The sequence below is a fragment of the Chlorocebus sabaeus genome, chromosome 22 (genome assembly GCF_047675955.1).
Source record: "Chlorocebus sabaeus isolate Y175 chromosome 22, mChlSab1.0.hap1, whole genome shotgun sequence".
NCBI classification, from domain to species: domain Eukaryota; kingdom Metazoa; phylum Chordata; class Mammalia; order Primates; family Cercopithecidae; genus Chlorocebus; species Chlorocebus sabaeus.
In genome coordinates, this window is record NC_132925.1 from 33,879,623 (window position 1) to 33,900,118 (window position 20,496).

Sequence of the window (20,496 nt, forward strand, 5' to 3'; positions counted from 1 at the left end):
TCACCCCAAACTCTTCTACAAGACCGATCACCTGTGACATTCCCTGCTGTGCCCATTACAGAGTCTTGAACAAAGAGTATTCAGCTAAATTCAGTGGTCCCTGTTTGAAGGTAGCCAATGTTTATACCATAAAATAACAGTACATAAGATAATAACCGTACCTAAGAATTGTGAAGATGAAATGAACTAATGTGTGTCAAAGCTTAGCACAATGTGATAAATTCTCAATAAATGGCAGATCTTATCTGGGGTCACCTGTTGGAGTTATGAGGTGCATGGATGATATTACTGGGAGAAGGAGAAGAGGTGGAAGGGGAAGTGGGAGAGAGAGAACTCAGAGAAGGAAAGGGAGGCGGCTTTTGACTGGCATCAAGGGCCATAGGCTTGAAAGTGACCTCCTTTACCCCAGAGCTCTCAGTGAGGCTGATGATGTCAGGAGGGGGTACAGGAAGGGGGAGCCAGGTAAATCTAAGGCTCAGGCAGAGGAAAGGGGAAAGAAGAGAGGAAGACAAAAGGAGAGGGGGGAAGGAAGAAACAGAGGGACCCAGAGCAAGGGTAGTGAGTCCAGGTGCTCTCAGGGATAGAAAGCAATGCTACTCAGGCAGAACACACAGAAAGGAGTCAAAATCACAGCAATTTACCCCAGCAACCAAAATGTAATTTTAAAAAACATACTATTCTTTACTTGCTTCTCTAAGCTCTATGAGAGAAACATAGATCACAGCCATGCTTTCTAAAATTGCCTTTCTTCCCCACTTCTCTCCTCTCTCCCCCTCAAAAATTATCCCTACACCTGCCCCTCTTTCTTTCTTTTTCTCTCTCCCACCTTCTCTCCATCTCTCACCTCCAACCAAACAAACAAAACAACTACAGAATTTCCTACCAACCCCAGTCGGCTCACCTTTCCTCCTTCTCCCTCTCCCGCTTTCCTTCCTATTAGGAAGCCGAAAAGCTGCCAAAGGATGGTGGAAAAGCAAAGCCAGAATCCTGTTCAGGGAGCTGGAGGAGAAGAAAGGCCAGGAAAGCTTATAGGGTCATTATTTCCCCCCTGTCGCAGGGGTTTCTTCTCACCGGCAAACCATACTTTAAAAGAAAAAGAGAGGAAAGAAAATGTTCCAGTGTCGAGTTCTACTTGGAGGTGACCCCAGTACCCTCAAGTGCAAAATCTGTCTCTCCCCACTTCCCCAGCTTTTGGGCCACCTGGAAGGGGAATTGCAGCCCTACCTGTCTATGCTGATGGCACAGAGGTTCAGGATGCTGGCTGTACACATCATGACATCCAGGGTGACAAAAACATCGCAGCAAACGCGGCTGAAATTCCAGACTCCACCTGTCACCTGGGTATCAGAGACAAGGATGTTAGTGTTTACCCCAGTGAAGGAGCAACAACCCAGTTAGCCCTATTGTCTTTCCTATGCTGCCTAGTGTAGATGTTGGCGCTCCTGCTCCCTGTGTACCATTGTTCCTACAGGGCAGACGAACATCGAGGGAGTGCCAGGCTATCCAAGATTGGTTGCCTAAAGAAAGGACACATTCACAGAATATTAGAATGCTAATGCTGGAAGTGATCTTCCAAGTCAATTAGTACAATGATTCTCAAAGTGTGGTCCACAGTGGGGTGTTATTAAAGATGTAGATTTCTGAATCCTTCCTATACCTACTGAGTCAGAATCTTTGGCTCTGTGGTCTGTAAATCTTCATTTTTGTTTTTTTAAATTCATTTTATTTTTTGAGAGGGAGTTTTGCTCTTGCTGCCCAGGCTGGAGTATAATGGCTCGATCTCGGCTCACCGCAACCTCTGGCTCCCGGGTTCAAGCGATTCTCCTGCCTCAGCCTCCCGAGTAGTTGGGAATACAGGTATGCACCACCAAGCCCAGCTAAAACCTTCATTTTTAAATAAACACTCCTGTACATACCAAGGTTTGAGAATCAGTGTTGAAGTTCAAACTCAGGAGGCAACTAATGCTCCTTGTGGTTAAGTGATAACTTACTCATAGATGCTCAGCTGGTGGTAAAAGAACTTCGGTGACTGCCCGATGTGTACATTGTGCCAAAACTGTGTCTCTGAAGTCCTTCGCCCAGTAGAGAGCTCATCATGTACTCAAGAAATAAGCTAAGAACACATTTTTCATAAAATTTACCTCCAAAGTAAAAATATATCTGGCTTCAGGTTATAAAGCTTGGAAACATTCTGAAACAGCATCTATGGGAATCTATATAAAATAAGTCTGTGCCAATGTGACTGCCTTCAACACTCTCCCTCCCCATCCACATCCCAAAAACCAAAAGATGGGGAAAAGGGCTGGATTCTGTCTACTACTCAGAATTCATGAGGATGGTTTCAACCTCATGCATCTGTCTATACATGTGTTTCAAGCTCCATAACATCCTCTGAGTAATGCTTACAGTCAGGAATTTAGGTAACATCATTTATATTCTAGTATATTTCTATTTATTTTTAAACCTTTTGCACAGCCTGATTGAATCAGGAAGATGTGTCAGGGAGATTGTCACCTTTAAAATGTCCACCAAAGGCCACTAATGGACCGCAAGGCTTTGTGCAGTTACCAGCTTCTTGCCTGGGGGGGGTGGACTGTCATTCTTGGGGACCCTAGTTCTCAGGGAGAAACCTGCCAGGCTTTGTGACTCTGGCTGTAGCTTAGAATTCACAATACCCCTCCTGAATAGGCCCAATGGCCATTTAAGAGCAAGAAAGTGAAAAATGGTACAGTAGCCTTCTCAACAAGAAAACAGATACTGACCAAATGACTGTGCATAAAGATAGCGCTATTCCTTCATCTGGATTTTCTATTCAAGGATCTCCTTATATGACCAGGTCACTTTACTGTTCATTTCTGTTTTATCCCAATAAAACAAGGTCCTAAAAGGCCGTCTATCCTTCCTCGTCCCTAATAACTTCTCCCCCTTGGATTTCTTTCTTTTTTTGCATCTCATTTTATTCCTATATTTGGTCATCTCCAGACTGTTTTGAGAAACCCTGACTAATGATTTTTTGTTTAAAAGCAAGAATGAAAAGTTAAAACTAGTGAAGAAGTCATCATATTTTTCATTTGGTTTTGGATTTACTGTCTCTCTTTTAGTTTGACCAATTGGCTCTCTATAAATAAAGGTTGAATATGAACTTATAGGAATCCTGAGAATAAAAAGATTTTAAAAGATTGAGAGGTAAGAATTCTGATCTAAAGAGTCATAATAACACAATGATTTAGGGGAACCAGGAGAATAAAAGATGGTTTTGTTCATTATATAGGACAGTTGCATACTGTAAAAGCTTCTTGCAAAAGCTGATTTTGTATACTAAATTTTATTTCAACATTATATCTACTCTGCAGTTAATGTTTTAAAAAACCCTTTTTGGCATAATTGTGAGCACATGTCTGTTTATGTGTGTTTCGGGCTAGGGTAGGTGAGAAAGGATAATTAGGATAACAGCAAATTTCAGTGTTTGCTGGATATTCATTCATTCATTCATGCATGCACTTATAAAGCAAATACTTGTGAAGCTCTTAGTACTTGCTTTGTAGGAGTGTATGTCATGTGTGTTGAGAGGTTTTACAAAATGTACTACAGAGTCTATCCTTAAAGAATTTACAAGATAACTGGAGAAGTAAGGCATTCTTCAATAAAGTACTAGAGATCATCATGATATCCTAATATTGTTAATAGGAATTAACATTTATTGAGAATTCACTGTACATGTGTTACCAATCCACATGACCCGTTCCACGAATTTCTATAACTTTGAAACTTCAGACTTTGAAAACTGAATTTGTTTTTATTATATGTGTTCTTAGAGATTTTTGAAGACAAGTTATACATTTACTTGATAAGAGATGGAGTTATTGTTACTTAACCAGCACCAAGAGGAGCAGGAAGATTTGCTTGTTCGCTGCTGCATCCCCACTCCCAGAGCAGGGCCCAACCATGAAAATACATTCTGAAATAATAAATGGCCTCTGACATAATAACAGCTAACATTTATTGAATGCTTACTAAGTGCCTGGTGTTCTGCAAAGCACTTTACATACATGACTTCTATTGCCGATTATAATTCTATGACAGAGGATTATTATCTTCATTGCAGAGGAAGAACCTAAAAGCTTAGAAAGAATAAGCACTTTGTCCAAGGTCACAGGGCTAGTACAGGCAGACAGAGCATTGGAATGTAGGTTGTTACCCACCCTGCTACAGGGAAGTGTTAGGTGAGGAGGGGTAGTTGTTGGAAAAGAGATGGAAGCAGGTAGATACCAGGGGAAAGAAGAAAACCAGGTACTCCTCAGGGGTTTTTGTGTGGCGGACCATATCATCTCTTTCCCTAGATGAAATCATCATCTAGGGATGATTGCCTCTATCCCAGGGTTCAAAGAACCTCTCCTGATTGCCTCTCCTGATTGCCTCTATCCCAGGGTTCAAAGAATAGTGCAAGAGACAGTAGTACGTGCTGCCTTTGGGGCTGGTGAAAGTACACAGACAGTTTTCTTTAATACCCCTCCTGCTTAGCCCCCAGCCAAAGCCCCCAAGCTGTTCTCTGGCTTCCAGGCCCCCACTGGCCCGTCATCCCATTCTGGCTATCCTCTTTTCCCATCTTCTGATTCTGCCATCAAAATTCTCATTCTCTCCTTGATTTCAGCTAAGAGTCAAGAAGAAAACAATCTGATTAGCTGATTAAAATAATTCCCACTAAGGTGCCATCACTTAGCCTTCCCTGGAGCTTACACATTAAAATTAGTCTCTAATTGATGGGATTTGTAATGAATTTTTTTTTTTTCTATTGGCATCCTCCACATCAAGCAACTAATAGTAAGGGATCAATAAAGTGCATCTAGGTGCCAAGAATATGCTAGTAACTCTCACACATTTTCTCATCACAACCTGAAGAGGTAAATGTGATTTCTAACTTATAGATAAAGAAATGGAGACCTGGAATGGTTGAGTAATTTACCTAAGGACACATAGCTTGTAAAAGGAGCTAGAATTTCAACCCCTTTATATTAACCATTACTCTTCCTGCCTCCAAAGGTTAGTGGCTTGCACTTCTGAGATGTGTACAATTTAACTCCATTCTAGTATCATAGGAGGTAGAGGAGTTCGTGTGTGTCCATCCATTATCCCTATAGCCATGGCCTAATGAGTGCCCATGATGGGTCTGATACTTTGCTTGGACGGATGTATTGAAACAAACCTGTTTTTGTTCCCAGGATCTCAGAATACAATGTGTGCCTATTACCAGAAGTAATGTGTGAATGGGTATGGGTGAACTGAGGGCCCAGGAGATAGGTACTTAAAAAACAGCTATGAGGCAATGTGATAGGCACCGAAGGTGAGATAGGTACGAAGTGTTGGAGGATTATGAAAGGCAAAATGATTTTTGAAATTAAAACAGATAAAAGTGAAAAAAGGCCGGGCGTGGTGGCTCATGCCTGTCATCCCAGCCCTTTGGGAGGTAGACGTGGGTGGATCACTTGAGGTCAAGAGTTCGACACCAGCCTGGCCAACATGGTGAAACCCCATCTCTACCAAAAATACAAAAATTAGCTGGGTGTGGTGGTGGGCACCTGTTATCCTACCTACTTGGGAAGCTGAGGCATGAGAATTGCTTGAACCTGGGAGGCAGAGGTTGCAGTGAGCCGCGATCATGCTACTACACTCCATCCTGGGCGATAGAGCAAGACTCAGTCTCAAAAAAAAAAAAAAAAAAGTGAAAAAAAATCAGATTGATTGAGGCTTTTTAGAGACATGATTCTTTCTCCTGCATTCTAATGAATAACTCACTTCAGAATTATACAGAAACCAGGTGGTATTACTCTTACTTGCTAATGAATGTAACTAACTTCCTGTGGCAACACAGAAGTTGAGTAAGCAGGAAAGTGTCCTCAGGTACTGAACTTGTCTATTGATTTCAATAGACACAGCCTAGGGCAGCATTCCCCAAATTTACTGATTATAAGGCAGCATTTCCTAAACCTCCAGATGCTCCTGTTAAACAAAATGATTCTTAGGCTTCACTCAGAGTAATAAGTCCCTCAAGTGATTCTTATTGTCTTGATTTGGGAAACACTGGTCTGGGGTTAAGGGGAGCATAAAATGATCCTCAGAAATGGTCGTTCCTAAAACAGAGTTTCTTAAGCATTCTTTATCCTGTGGATTTTGTTAGCTTCATGATCCCCTTCTCAGAAGAATGCTTTTTGTTTTGAGACGGAGTCTCACTCTGTCGCCCGGCTGGAGTGCAGTAGTACAATCTCGGCTCACTGCAACCTCCACCTCCCGGGTTCAAGTGATTCTCCTGCCTCAGCCTCCTAAGTAGCTGGGATTATAGGCTCATGCCACCAGGTCCAACTAATTTTTGTATTTTTAGTAGAGACGGGGTTTCACCATGTTGGCCAGGCTGGTGTCGAACTCCTGACCTCAGGTGATCCACCCACCTTGGCCTCCTAAAGTACTGAGATTACAGGTATAAGCCACCATGCTTGGCCAGAAGAATGTTTTTAAAGCATGAAATAAATACAGTGGTTCATAAAGGATATCAATTTTATTGAAATATAGTTATCAAAGTATTTAAAATATATGTGTTTCTTTAATAATTCATTAAATAACAAGATCTAGTGGCAGGTCCAACATTTGTATAATTTCAGAGTAACGATGAGTATAAGTGATGTTTCAAGATGTCTGCAACAATCATAATGTGGTTTGAAAATATAAATATCATCAGTGTGCAGGAAGGAGTGTTAAAAAGTTAAACAAAATTTGGGAGGCTGAGGCAGGAGAATCACTTGAATCCGGGAGGTGGAGGTTGCAGTGAGCTGAGATTACACCACTGCACTCCAGCCCGGGCAACAGAGTGCGACTCCATCTCAAAAGGAAAAAAAAACAGTTAAAAAAATTGAGAAAAAATATCTGTGATTTCTACTGGTCACACTAAAGATTTCTTCTGCTATAGGTTGATAGCTACATTTGGAATTAAAGGAAATTCTAAATTTAATCTCAGGGAAAATAAGTGAGTAGTTTTATTTACATCCAAGTTGATGGACTCCCCAGATTAAGAACTCCAACTCTAAAGGGATGAATTTTTAGTTATTTGGAAATATCTAAGAGGCAAAAGTAGAAGTACTTCTCTAATTAGCCTCTTCAGTCCATTTTGTTTGCCACATTTGGAGTATTTCTTGGTGGGAAGGTTGCTGTGGGGCAAAACAGAATAATAAATAAGGATTTTTCACTTCTTTGCATCTTAATTTCTCCATCCGTGAAATGGGGGGTTTGTAGCTTATTGGTTCCCAAATGTCATAGCAGATGTCTAGCTGGTTGCACAAGTCATGTAAGGCGGGAGTTGGGCTTGGGGCTCATTATAATTACTCTAGACTTCCAGGGCTGCCCTGGAAATGCTGGTTTGGTAGACCCGAGGTAGACCCAACAGTTTCTATTTTTTTGTTGTTGTTGAGACAGAGTCTTGCTCTGTCACCCAGGCTGGAGTGCAGTGGCACGATCTTGGCTCACCCTTCCGGGTTCAAGCGATTCTTCTGCCTCAGCCTCCCAAGTAGGTGGGATTACATGTACCTGCCATTATGCCCAGCTAATTTTTGTATTTTTAGTAGAGACGGGGTTTTACCATGTTGGCCAGGCTGTTCTCGAACTCCTGACTTCAGGTGGTCCACCCGCCTCAGCCTCCCAAAGTGTGGGGATTACAGGTGTGAGCCACCACACCCGGCCAACAGTTTGTATTTTTAACAAGCAGTCTCTCTTTCCCTTATGCTAGAAATTAAGTATGTCCCCCAAAATGCATGTGATGGAAACTCAATCCCCAATGCAACAGTGTTGGGAGATGGGGCCTAATGAGAGGTGATTAGCCTTGAGGACTCTGCCCTCATGAATGGATTAATGTTGTTGTGGGAGTGGCTTCCTTATAAAAGGACAAGTTCGGTCCCCTTTTGCCTCTCTTCTGCCCTCCCACCTTCCTCCATGGGATGATAGCATGAAAGCCTTTCCCAGATGGAGGTCTCTTGATCTTAGACTTCCAAGCCTCCAGAACTGTAAGAAATAAATCTGTTCTTTGTAAATTACACAGCCTCATGTATTCTGTTGTAGCTCCACAAAATGGACTAATACACCCCCTAATGAAAGTTTAGCTCAGACTGCTCAAAGTTTAGGTGCATTAGAAGTATGGAGGAGCTCATTTAAATATGAGACTCCTAGACTCATCCTCAGAGATACGATGTCATTAGAATATGGCCAGGAATTTCTTGTGGTTGGATCACACTGTGGAAATGATGGCAAAAATAATCTCCAAGCCTTTCCAGATTTAATATTCTATGACTTTTTATCAAAATCCAGAGTTTGGTGAAGAGATCGTGAAAATCTCCTGTTTTTGTTTTCCAGTAGGGAGGTCTTAAATTGCTATCACTTGGGGTTTTTTGAGCTGTGGTAAAACTTTCCTTTAAAAAAACTCACTTCTTTATTTTTAATAATCAATATCATTACAAACTCAAAGATTCCTCCCTTCCTAAAATTTTGCTCTTCTTTCCTTTCATCACCATCCGACCTCGATTGCTTTTTCTGTGGTGCGTTTCCTTGCCTGAACTCATCCTGTTCTATCTTGCTTGACTACCTTTCTTAATCCTCAAGTTATTCCTCCTGTCTATACTGGGACCCAAGTAGTCTGAGTTTAGTATTCCAAATGTTCCCCTGGCTGCTTGTACTGCCTTTCTATCCTGATAAAAGTGCTTTAAACATCACAAAAGGTGCTTCACTGAGTGGAACAAAATAAGATGTTTGTGCTTGGAGAGGAAGCTCCGGAGTGCAGACGGTAAAGCTGGAAATTAAAATCTTGAGAGGAAATCTGAGATAGAACTATTTGGGATGCCTCAGAAAAGTTGAGAAAATGTTGCAAACTGATTTAAACAGATAGCCAAGCCAGGAGTCCTCTGAAATATAATCTTCTGTGAGGTCACCTGCTTGGTTTTTGTACTGAACTTCTCTGCCAGGCTTGAGGACAGAGAATACTGAAGAACGTCAGTGACTGGTCCCTGTGAGCCCCCTTATGTATGCCCAAGTGAAGGCTCCTCTGTGTCTTAAAGATGAGAATGATACCAATGAAAGCTGACTGTGGTTCCCACTTACAGACTATCCTCTTCCATCTTATAAATAGGCCTTAGATTCCACTGGGAATCTGTGAGATCCCTGGGCAGTGTCCAAGGAAGAAACACATAACCTATGTTAAATCAATTTTTCAATTTGGAAATCATGTGCCACAAGCCAGTCCAATCAGAGCACATCTTAATACCTCTACTAGAAATTCTAAGAAAAGGATTTTCTCTCTTGCCGTGAATGGTGTGGTGTGGACATGTGAGGCCTATAGCTTGTCCTGTTGCCTGCAGGTAAGGTCAGTATATGGGAAAAGGCAGAGCTGAGAGAATTGTAGGGAAATGGAGCTGGTGTCCTGATGGAACTGTGCCTGCAGCCCACCCTCCCAGAGGACTTTATAAAGTTCCTGGTACAACAGTCGATGCATTCTGTTTTTTCATTTAAGCCAATTGGAGTTAAGCTTTTTTAAACTTATAATTAAAAGTGTCTTAAGTGAGATATTTATGGATCAAAAGTTTTGGTTATCAAAATACTCTATCAGTTGATGACAGCTGTGTCTAACATCAGCTCAAGGTGGAAAATGTTGTCGTCACCTCCATGTTATGCACTGAAATCCATGTCTTCTGACTCCCAGTTCTGAGTCTTTTTCTTGCAGTGTGACACTGTGTTGAAATGACATTCATCCCAGTGAATTCCAATAAAGGCAATGTGATACTTTATTGCCTACCTCAGAGCAATTCCCCACCCCTATATCTTTTTTCAATAAAACACACATTTTCATTTTGTCTTTTTTAGCTTCCTTTGCAGCTAAAGGTGGCCTCATGACTAAGTTCTGGCCAATTAAACTTATGTGAAATCCTTAGAAACATACTTCAAGCTACTACAGGAAAAGTGCTCTCTCTCTCTCTCTCTCTCTCTCTCTCTCTCTCTCTCTCTCTCTCTCTCTCTCATTTACTGCTGTCCCTATCCATCCTATTTTTGAATACTGCCATGGTGCTAGGGGGCTATGGCAACATACAGAACTAGGCCAGCTTGCCAAGGATGGCAAAGAGGAAGGATGGAAATGTCTGGTCTGTGATGATACCATGGGGCAGCTGAACCAACACAACAATTCTTTTTCTCCAGAATTCTGGTTATTTGAAAAACATTAAATGTAATTAAGTCACAACTAATCAATATTTCCAATATTTACAGCCAAAACATTCCTACATCATAAATACTGGTGTCTGGCAAAATGAGCCAATTTTTCTTTGAAGAAGGTGGATGTGTTCAAATCAAAGCACATGAGGCTATGAATGTGGTGAATCTTTGGATCCCAAAATGGTGTTCTCCTCATGTATATCTTATCTTCCTGGGGACCCTCAAGCCTATAGCAGTCTCGGTGATCAACATTGCACCCTTTTCTTTTCCAAAGGGAGCTCTTAGGTAAAATTTAGTAATTACTAGAGTAGCTACTCAAACTGCACTATCATTAGGACAAGTTAGTGAGAATAACACTTTGCTTCTTCTTGAGGCACATGGATTTATATATTCATAGCCCATATTTTAAGGGCTCAATGTGCTCTTTTCTTTCATTAAGGTGCCTCATCTGCCTCTAAGGAAAGACAGGAAAACATTTGAGATTAAGAAAAGTGTAGACTGATGTAAGATAGAGAGACTTGGTCCTCTGTATTCTTCACTGGCTTTAGGGCCTCTTTTTGGTCTTACCAACTTGCTTCAAGACCCAGTCAGTGCCTTGAAGCAAGTTGGTAAGACCAAAAAGAGGCCCTAAAGCCAGTAAGGAGATGTCTCTGCTCCCCTAAATCTTCCTGATGTGCATGTAGATTTTAAAAATCATGCTCTTATTGTTTCTCAGCCTTTTGGTTAAGATCAAATGTAAAAATTATGATCTTGATCACTGAATACCTACACGAAATAACCTGTTGGACAGAGGGCAAAGTATTATGGTTTTTGTGGGGAGAAACCAAGAACTCCACCAGAGCTGTTCTCACGGAAGAAAACCTATAGGTACTACTACAGTGATTTCTTTAAGATTTCCTGTCATGTTCTGTAGTCTCAGCTGCCCCTCTATGCTCAGCAGTAGAATAGGAGAACCACTATATCAGAAGGTGTGGCTGGAAGGGGATGCCATGGATTTCTAGTGTGGAAAAGTCATGATGTCTGTCTCCTAAACCAGTATATACAGACGGTTTCCAGTATGGTCCAACCAGAGTCCTATAAATAATCACAAATACGTAGCCAACAAATGCCCCTGAGTGGCTTTGTCACAGACATCAAACGCCTGGTTTTATCTTAGAGGGAATAAAAATGCTCATTAGAGTGAAGGTCCACTGCCTATGTTTCTTTCTGACATTCATCCTTCTGGAGGACTTAAGAATCCTTGGAACATATAGAAATGCACAAAAACATTTTAGGAGGATGATGGCAGTGCTATGAGTCATTGACCAATTCATATTGGCTGGTTGCAACTTAAGTGCCTCATTCTTGAACAGAAATGTCATATGCTTTGAATTTTTTTTCAGGCTCATTATTGTTGGATGTCAAATAACAAATAGCTCATCCCCAAACGTCCTCTCAGCAAAAAGTCTGCCTGTAACAATAGATAGAGAGGCAGATGGTATTAACAGGAACAGCCCATATAATGCATACATTACAGAGAAGATTCATTTCATCATGCATATACCAAATGTTATAATAGTTAGCATGTATTGTGTGCCAGGTAGTATGTTTAGGCTACAGGAAATGAAGAATAAAGATCTAGTCTCTGACTTCAAGGTTGACTCAGACTAATTGGGTTGACAGAAAAATCAAGATAATTATAAGACCCTTCACCCTTCCCACTAGGATTATCCTAACTGGAAAGAATAAATACATATTTTTTCCTCAAGAATTCCCTTAGCCTTTAGATCTACCCAGCCTAGTTGTTTTTCTTCTTTTCTTTTTATTTCTCTATTTTCTTTTTTTCTTTCTTCACATCTCCCCTTTGAGATAATAAGTCTAATTTTAGTTCCCAGCCATTCTTTAACAAAGGTATTAGCATAGGCAGTCTATGTACAAGGTTTTTGCTCTCCCGTGATATGTCACACTTAATTAACTGTCACTTTTGCTATCAATATTAACTGAGATATTAATTTGATGAATCTTAATTTCTCTTAATCATAGCATCATTTCGATCCTTCATTGGATACCTCTTTAAAATGACACACAGTAGAGAGGAGAAATATTAATAGTATACTCAGGTTTTTTTTTGTTTTTTTTTTTTTGTTTTTTTAAATCACATCTTAAGTAACTGCATGTTTTCCTGGTAAGAATATCTGTTTCTTGAACAGATATGGTCATCCTGATTTCCTTGTTAGCAAATGGGTGTTTTGTCTTGACCAACTCCTGGCTCTCTTTTGTACTCCCAATTGAAAATACTTTCAAATTTAATAAATGTTTCTCCCCAAAAGAATTCACCAGGATCTGCTGCACTATCTGTCTGGCAAAGGCTCTGTACTATTCATGGACACATGGAAAATACACATTTGAGGGTTTTGTCTGTTCCTTTGGTAGCAGAGTCTACGAAGAGCTGGTACCCAGGAGGAAACAGCAAAGAGAGACTGAACCATCGAAAGAAGTCTGATCTGTTTGCTGGTCATTCTTTCTATCTTTCCCTACATTCACTAATTTTTTTTTAAATAATTCTTTTTTTCCTCCTGGCCTCGCATCCCTCCTGCACACCCTTACCCTCATATACATTGAGCACTGGTGAAGATGCCTTCTGGACTGCCTCACCCAGCCCACCATGTCATTGAGACATGTCTGGCACAGAGAATAAACTCTAGGCCGTATTAGGAAGAATCCCATCACTCAAATCCTGTCACCTGAACACTGGAGACCCATGAACAGAATCATTCTCAGCGCCCTGGTTCTGACACAGGTGGAGGATGGGATGGTGGCTGTTTTCCAGAGCTTTAACTCTCTCATTAAAGGGAGAATTAGAGTTTTCCTTTCTTCCTCAGTTCCTGACTGTTTGGGGAGTCTTTTGAGCCCTGAAGGCCGGAACTCAGGGAAGACAAATACAAGCACAGTCATAGAGACAGCATGTGCCTGAAGTCTACTCACCTCCAGGTATACCACCCAGGGCATCACCAAGGTGGCCACCAGCAAGTCTGCCACAGCCAGGCTCACTACTAGGTAGTTGGTGGTAGTCTGCAGGGCTCGCTCCTTCAGCACAGCCATGCACACCAGGCCATTGCCGAAGACAATGGCCAGGATGAGCGCGCAGTAGGAGAGGGCATAGTAGGCATGTGGGCGGGCCTGGCTGGCACCTGTGGAGTTCTCCACCCCACAGGTGTAGTTCAGGTGGCCACTCAGCTGGCTCAGAGGTGCCATAGCCCAGGGGGAGGTACGTGATGCCAAGGGGCTTCCTGTGAGGAGACAGAAAACAATATTAATAAAATCAGACTCTTTGGAGCTTGGTTTCTTAGTTACTTTTTTTATTTATTGCATCAACAAATATTTATTGAGCATTTTCTATATAGTAGGCACTGTTGTGAGAGTTGGAGATACAGCAATGAACAAAACAGATAAAATCTAATTCCTCCCCTTTGAAGCTCCCATTCTAGAGGGGAAGACAGATAATAAACAAGACAAATAAAAGATGTGGTGTGTTCGATAATGATATGTATATTGGAGACAAATCAAGGAGGGGGGTAAGTAATGGGTGAAGACTGTATGTATGTGAGTGAGTATCTGAGTATAATCAGGAACTCCTCATGGAGAAATCAGCAATTGAGTCAAGACCTGGAGGAGATCAGGAAGCAGACCATGCAGATATCAGATGGGATAGCAGTCTGAGCAGTGAGAACAGCAGGTGCCAGCAGGAAGGGATAGCACATAGAAGGCACAGGAGGGAGGCCAGTGAGGCTGAAGACAAGTGAGGCAGGAGTAGAATAGGAGGGTGTGAGGTAGAGAGATTGTGCAGGGCTATTGAAAGCACCATGCTTGGACTCTGAGTGAGACGGGAAGCTGTGGCAGGATTACAAACCTAGCTCTACCACTTCCTAACTCTGGGACCTTACGCATATTACTTTACCTCTCTGAGCTCCAGATTATTCCCATGTAAAATGTGGGAATAATGAAACCCATCTATCTTAGTCCATTTTGGGTTGCTATGACAGAACACCTGAGTCTGGGTAATTTATAAAGAGCAGAAATTTATTCTCTCACAGTTCTGAAGGCTAGGGGAAGACATAAGGCCTGCGACTTAGGGTGTAACCCTGAAACCCAAGCGAAAGTGACTCTTGCCCCAGGCTGTGTGCTATAGAGGAGCCTACTCTGGTCTTCTGCTATGGTTTGAGTGTTTGCGTCTCCCTAAATTCATATGTAGAAATCCTAACACCCAATATGATGGTATTAGGAGGTGGGGGTCTTTGAGAGGTGATTAGGTTATGAGGACAGAGCCCTCATGAATAAGATTAGTGCTTTTATAAAAGAGACCCAGATAGCTAGCTAATCTCTTTTACCATGGGAGGACACAGTGAAAAGACAGCCATTTGTGAACCAGAAAGCAGACCATCACCAGACACTGAATCTTCTGGTGCCTTGATCTTGGACTTCCCAGCCTTCAGAACTGTGAAAAATAAATATCTGTTCTTTATAAGCTACTCAGTTTATGGTATTTTGTGATAGCAGCCCCAAAGGACTAAGGCACCCTCTACTGGTTATGCCTCTAGCCCCTACAGGATGATGTTGTAACCTCCCACAGTGCCAAGGAGAAGGTCCACTAAGTTTCCAACCCTGTCTAGACCACACTCAGGGAATTCTCTGCCCAACTGCTCACAGCCTGTTTCCAGGACATCATGGGCCTCATTCTAAATCTGTCACCCTGAGGGAGACTATGCCATAAATGTGTAGGGTTCCTGGGGCCAAGTGGTGGCTTTCAGTTAGAGCTCAGTCAAATAGATTCTATGTAGCCTGAGGTGGGGAGATAAGAGTCCAGGGTCCCTGAGGCAGGTTAGGGGTGGGGGCCCAGCTTCTCCTATATAGTCACATTTTGTATGGAATTTTGAAGGGTCCAGGAATCTTAAATTCAAACTTGGCCTTCCACGTTGTTACGAAGGTGTATTCATCAAGGTGGGAAGATGAAACATTTTACTCAATGGTTTGTTGGTTACGACTTTAAAATATTTAAACATGATACATACGGACCTTTATGGGAACTCTCTCTCCAGGCCCTGGCAAAAGTAGAGGCTGGCTTGGTGGCCAGAATTTGCCCTCAAGCTAGGTATCTGTAGCTCTCCCTTGATTAGGAGACTGGCCTAATCATGGCTGTCATTTTGTACCTCACTTTGAAATGTTTCAGCCTGAAATGTGAAAGAGTTAAAATGAACAAATAATTGGGAAAGGGTGACAAACTTGGAATGAATTTAGAGAATTGTTTAAAAAAATTGTCCTTTATCTTGGCACACTGTTTGCACTCAATGTATTTTAAAACATAATAATAATTCTTGATAATAGTTATAATTTTCTCATTATTCAGAGGAGGGCAGCCGCTACCCTGGAGATAGCACCGCTGCTGCCAAGAGCTTTTGGAAAAATACAATGCTTTCTGATTGTTCAAGGATATTTCCACTTTTAAGGCAGGCTCGGGCCCAAATGTCTTCCCTTTCACAACTGGGCCACTTTGGAACACAGTGGCCAGAATCCCTCTTTTCTGGGGTCTGCAGCTGGTGAATAATGTCTTAGCTTCCTCTCACCTGCCAAGTAAGAGGGAGGCATAAAACCTTAGGATATTTGTTACCCTTTGGCTGGACTTTTTACTCTGCCAAGAGGTTTGACACCTACCTAAAAATAGTATAGCTGAATGCCAGTGGCTAATTATACGAAGGGAAACCCTCAACTCTGAAAATCAATTCTGAGCCTGATGTTGGAATCACAGTTGCATGGATTTCTGATTTCTAATTTATTTTTTCCACATCTGATCTTAGATCCTTTATAGCAGCAGGTGGGTTAAACTGTGATTGTTCAGGTAGTTTCTGATGAGTTGTAGATGTGGGAGGTGAAAGCAAAGATGCGTGAGATGCTAGATTACTCTCTGTCTCTCAGCTAATTGTTTCAACTTCCTCCCTGCTTAGATTTTTTTTTTCCCAAACCAGAGTTGCTTATATAACACAGAACTGAGCTGGACTTTCTTCTTTCTTTTCCCTCTGTTAGATATGCTAACAGATAGGAAACGGGTCTCAGGTAGGAAGAAGCAAAGAGCCTAGAGGATTAATTAACTCAATCACTCTCTAAGTGATTTACAATGATAGGCTGGTTTCCTCATCAGCAAAATGGAGATAATCATATCCACTCCATAAGGTCATTATGAAGATTAAATGAAATTTTATACATGAAGTTTGGCACTACTGACAATTTGGGCTGAATAATTCTTTGTTGAGGAGGTTGTCCTGTGCAGTGTGGGGTGTTTAACAGCGTCCTTTACATATACCCACTAGATGCCAGTAGCATACCCCTCCCCACAAGTTGGGACAATAAAAAATGCTTCTAGATGTTGCCAAATATCCCGGGGGAGGGGGGCAAAATTGCTCTCCCCATTAAGAATCATCACTCTAGCATAATGTCTGGCACATAGCACCAGAAATATAGTTGCTTTTATTGTTAAGAGGAAAGTGGGAATAGGTGAAGAGTTAAATAATCTACAATTGTAGAGTATCTAGTGAACTTGGAAATGATGACATTCATGGTGACCTCAGCAAACAGTGTTAGGAGTTAAAAGTGGGTAGGAGGTAAAATAATAGAGAAGGCAGAGAAATAGAAGAGTACTCCTGGCTTCATTCTTTTAAGATTCATTACATATAACACTACTTACACATTTTAATGAGCTTTTAAATGCCTTACAAAGTATTGATTTATCTTGGTCTTTATAGTTTGTTCTGGCATCTCTTAGAGTGAGTGCATAACCTATTTAAAAAGGCAGGGGAACAGAGAGTGGTCAGGTCCCCATCAGTTATGACATTTGTCCTGCTTTGCTGATGTTCAGTTCCTCAGTGCTGAATAACAGTCTGCCTGAAACACTCGTGGGGTTCCTCCTTAGTACCTCATTAAGACTTACAGAGTTTTAGTTATTTGTTCTCTTTCTGTAAGAGAACAAATGAAGATGAAGACAACCACATCTAGGCTACTACTGTGTATCAAGTACGAGTACTTTACATGCATTTTAATACTTATAGCAGCCCTAAAGGTGGATAATGATCTATTTCTTTTATGGATTAAAAAAACTGAGAGATCAATTACTTTCTCAAGATTACATAATGTGTAAGGGGCTGATTTGAACCAAGCTTTATCTCAGGCATTCTTAAATCCCAAACTCATAATTATCTAATGTGTCTCTGCTGGGCATGGAAGTTGATGTTAATCATTCCCAGCCCTGCTTGGGGGCTCATTTCTGTAATACCAGCACTTTGGGAGGCTGAGGTGGGAGGATCACTTGAGGCTGGGAGTTTGAGACCAGCCTGGGCAAAATAGTGAGACTCCATCTTTGCAAAAATAAAATAAAAGAAAAATTAGCTGCATGTGATGCCATGTGCTTGTATTCCCAGCTACTTGAAAATCTGAGGCAGGAAGATTGCTTGAGTCCCAGAGTTAGAGGCTGCAGTGAGCTATAATTGTACCACTGCACTCCAGCCTGGGTGACAGAGCAAGATCCTGTCTCAAAGAAAAAACCCCACAAAACTAATTCCCAAGTTGAGATGGATTTTACTCAACCCAGAACAAAACACTTCAGTAACAGGGTTCCATGATACATCTTCACTCATTTCACAGATCTCTGGCTGTTGCCACATCTAATGTTTTACTCAGATGCCTCCTGACCACCAGTCTCCAGAGCTTTTCTGGTCTGGGCTATAATTTGGACTTGCTATATTGCCTGATAAAATTAATAATTATAGCTAAAGTTTATAAGCATTATCATCATTCAACCTCGCAGCAACCTGATGAAGAAGGTAAGCACTATTATCATATCAAGTTTTCTAGATAAAAAAGGTGAGTCACAGAGAGGTTAAATATCTTGCTGAGAACACAAACCAGTAAATGATGGAGTTGATTCAACCCAAGATTTGTCTGATTCCAGAGTTCATGTTCTTAACTATGCCACTTAAGTATGCCGCTTTTAGGGGTGAGGCAGACAAATGTGAAATGGGTACTAATTTTAAAATCTCACTTGTTCAGAGTATCTTATGCACATCATCTGACTAGGCTTGGTGAAGTAATGCAGGTGCACACCGCTCATAGAACCAGTGGGAGTCACATTGTTATTATTATTAGAGATAGTCTTTAGCATTTCTATGCTACTTTCTTCTTGCAAATTGCTGCCTATTTTCCTAAAAAAGATTCACAAATGCATTGCAATACATAGCATATTTATGTATTTGGGCACATTCACATTGTTGGTAAATGTACAGAGAAAAACTGTTGCTGGTTACTGAGGTCCAGTAGCTAAGATAATAGTTTTTCCCCCTCATTAAACCTGTCTAGTAAAGCAGAGCATACTCACTTTCCATCACAACCTCTAAAGACTGAGCATCTTACCATTCTAATCAGAGATAAAATGGGGAACTCAGAAAATAAATCAATAAGCAAATATTAATTGATGACAAACTTCAATGCATTAGAAATTGAATCTGATATTGAGTAGAAACTGTTTGGTATTTGCTTTAATGCATATTCTATAATAAACAGCCTTCTGTATGGATGCTTAAATATTAGGCACCCATTTGGATACTATCAGTATTTTCCTTGCTCAATACCCTTGCTCACTGCTAGCCACACAGACCCTTGAAAATATTCAACTACAAATAAATGAGTGCCTGAGTAAGAATCTTTCTCATCTTGTCTCTACTTCTCCTTGACTATAAGAGATCCCAATGCCATGTCAAGCAGTGGTTCTTCACTCTTACCTAAGAACAGATATTTTACAAACCCTTTAGTATCAATAAGCAAAGGGCTTCACCTATAAAGAGAAACAGTCATGCACAATGAGTTTAGAATCCAAGTTTCACTTTGCTATTGCTGCATTATTATTCATGCATGCATTTTGATGGTATTCAATTAAACTAGATGCATGAACTGTAACAAATACCTAATTGCAATGACTTCTGTTGCCCCAGTAAGCTACAGCAAGCAATGGAAGTCTCACAATTAAATAACAACAATACCCTAAAAATCATATACCATCATCAAAGGAAACATACACAATCATCATCTCAAGTACTACATATCTCTGCTGGGAATAATTGGATTCTGACTTGGAAACAGCCTGACTTTAAATAGACCATTGAAAATAGTGCCTCTCCAAACCTTCAGCTCTGAATTGCCAGGGTGCTGAATTGAGGAGTTTAAAATAACAGACCCTTACAATTAAGTAAAATCCTTAAGAGGAATACAATCAACTTCCATACAAATCCTAGAATAATAACCGCTTTTTGTTTTCTATCTTTTACTTCTTCCTTGATATAGCTTCTAGAGTCCACAAGGTACAATTTTGGGGAAAAAAATAGAAGAAAAAGGAATATAAAAGGTTTCTGCTGTCCAACCACTTAGAAGAAAAAGCAAACCATTTCCTCAGGGCTTTGGTTTTTAAATAAGAGTGGGTATTGAGTTTTAATGCATATTTTTAGAGATCCACAGAACCCCAAGCTGATTAAATAACCTTGAGGAAAATACTATGTACTAAATTAGAAATGAAAAGAAAAATTACTTACCCTAAAATTTTCTTCTGATTTCTGGAGACCGAGGAGTTTACCACTTCGGCTCCTGCAGCCATTTACTGACAGCAGACATACCCAAGCAAAGCAAACTTTGCCCTTCTCAGGACTCAGAAACTATGAAATGAACAGAAAGAAATCACCCATTTTTTGCCTCTAAGGTGAAATTACTTGAGTGCTGCTCTTCCAGCTTCCCTATTAGACCTTAGTGCACGTTTCATAGCTGCTTTCGAATGTATCCGTTTTCTGTAGAGGATTTGGGAGGGACCCTAAACTGAGCATTGCTTGGGTCAGCCGCTCAGAGGTTCTGTCCTTGGTGCTGAAAGAGAGATGGAGTAGGCACAAGCAGGATCCGTTTTCTACCTCGCTCTCTTTTCCTCTTTGTCTCTATCTGCTCTGGTACTGTGCTTTTTAGTACATGTGTATTTTCTCCTCTGCTCTTTTTAATCTTAGTTTTTCCACTGTTTTTACCTTTATGCTTTAATTTCTCTTGAATAACTCTCACCTTCCTCAGTTTAATTGCCTTTCCAGATTCTGGTGGGTGTAAAAATGATTAGTTCAGAAGGAACAGATCTTCAAATTGATACCACAATTGGTTAATGGAAATCAGTACAATTTAAAACACAATTGACAGGATAATTGAACTTGGAGG

General features: G+C 40.9%; 1 protein-coding gene across 3 annotated transcripts in view; it reads right to left on the reverse strand.

The window, feature by feature from the left end:
• The window catches only part of DRD3 (dopamine receptor D3), a 51,847-nt gene extending 31,614 nt beyond the window's left edge, over positions 1 to 20,233 (reverse strand). Inside the window, exons 1-4 of one of the 3 annotated variants that reach the window (XM_073009615.1) lie at positions 19,842 to 19,961; positions 16,952 to 17,219; positions 13,201 to 13,505; positions 1,225 to 1,337 (exon numbers count right to left, since the gene is read on the reverse strand). In XM_073009615.1, coding sequence (XP_072865716.1) covers positions 1,225 to 1,337; positions 13,201 to 13,470 — 383 coding nt within the window. In that variant the 5' untranslated portion in view covers positions 13,471 to 13,505; positions 16,952 to 17,219; positions 19,842 to 19,961. Of the gene's footprint in view, positions 1 to 1,224; positions 1,338 to 13,200; positions 13,506 to 16,951; positions 17,220 to 19,841 lie in introns of those variants that run through there. The other 2 variants (XM_007985759.3, XM_073009616.1) reach the window with 2 other exon arrangements.
• Between the last annotated feature and the right edge of the window lie 263 nt (positions 20,234 to 20,496).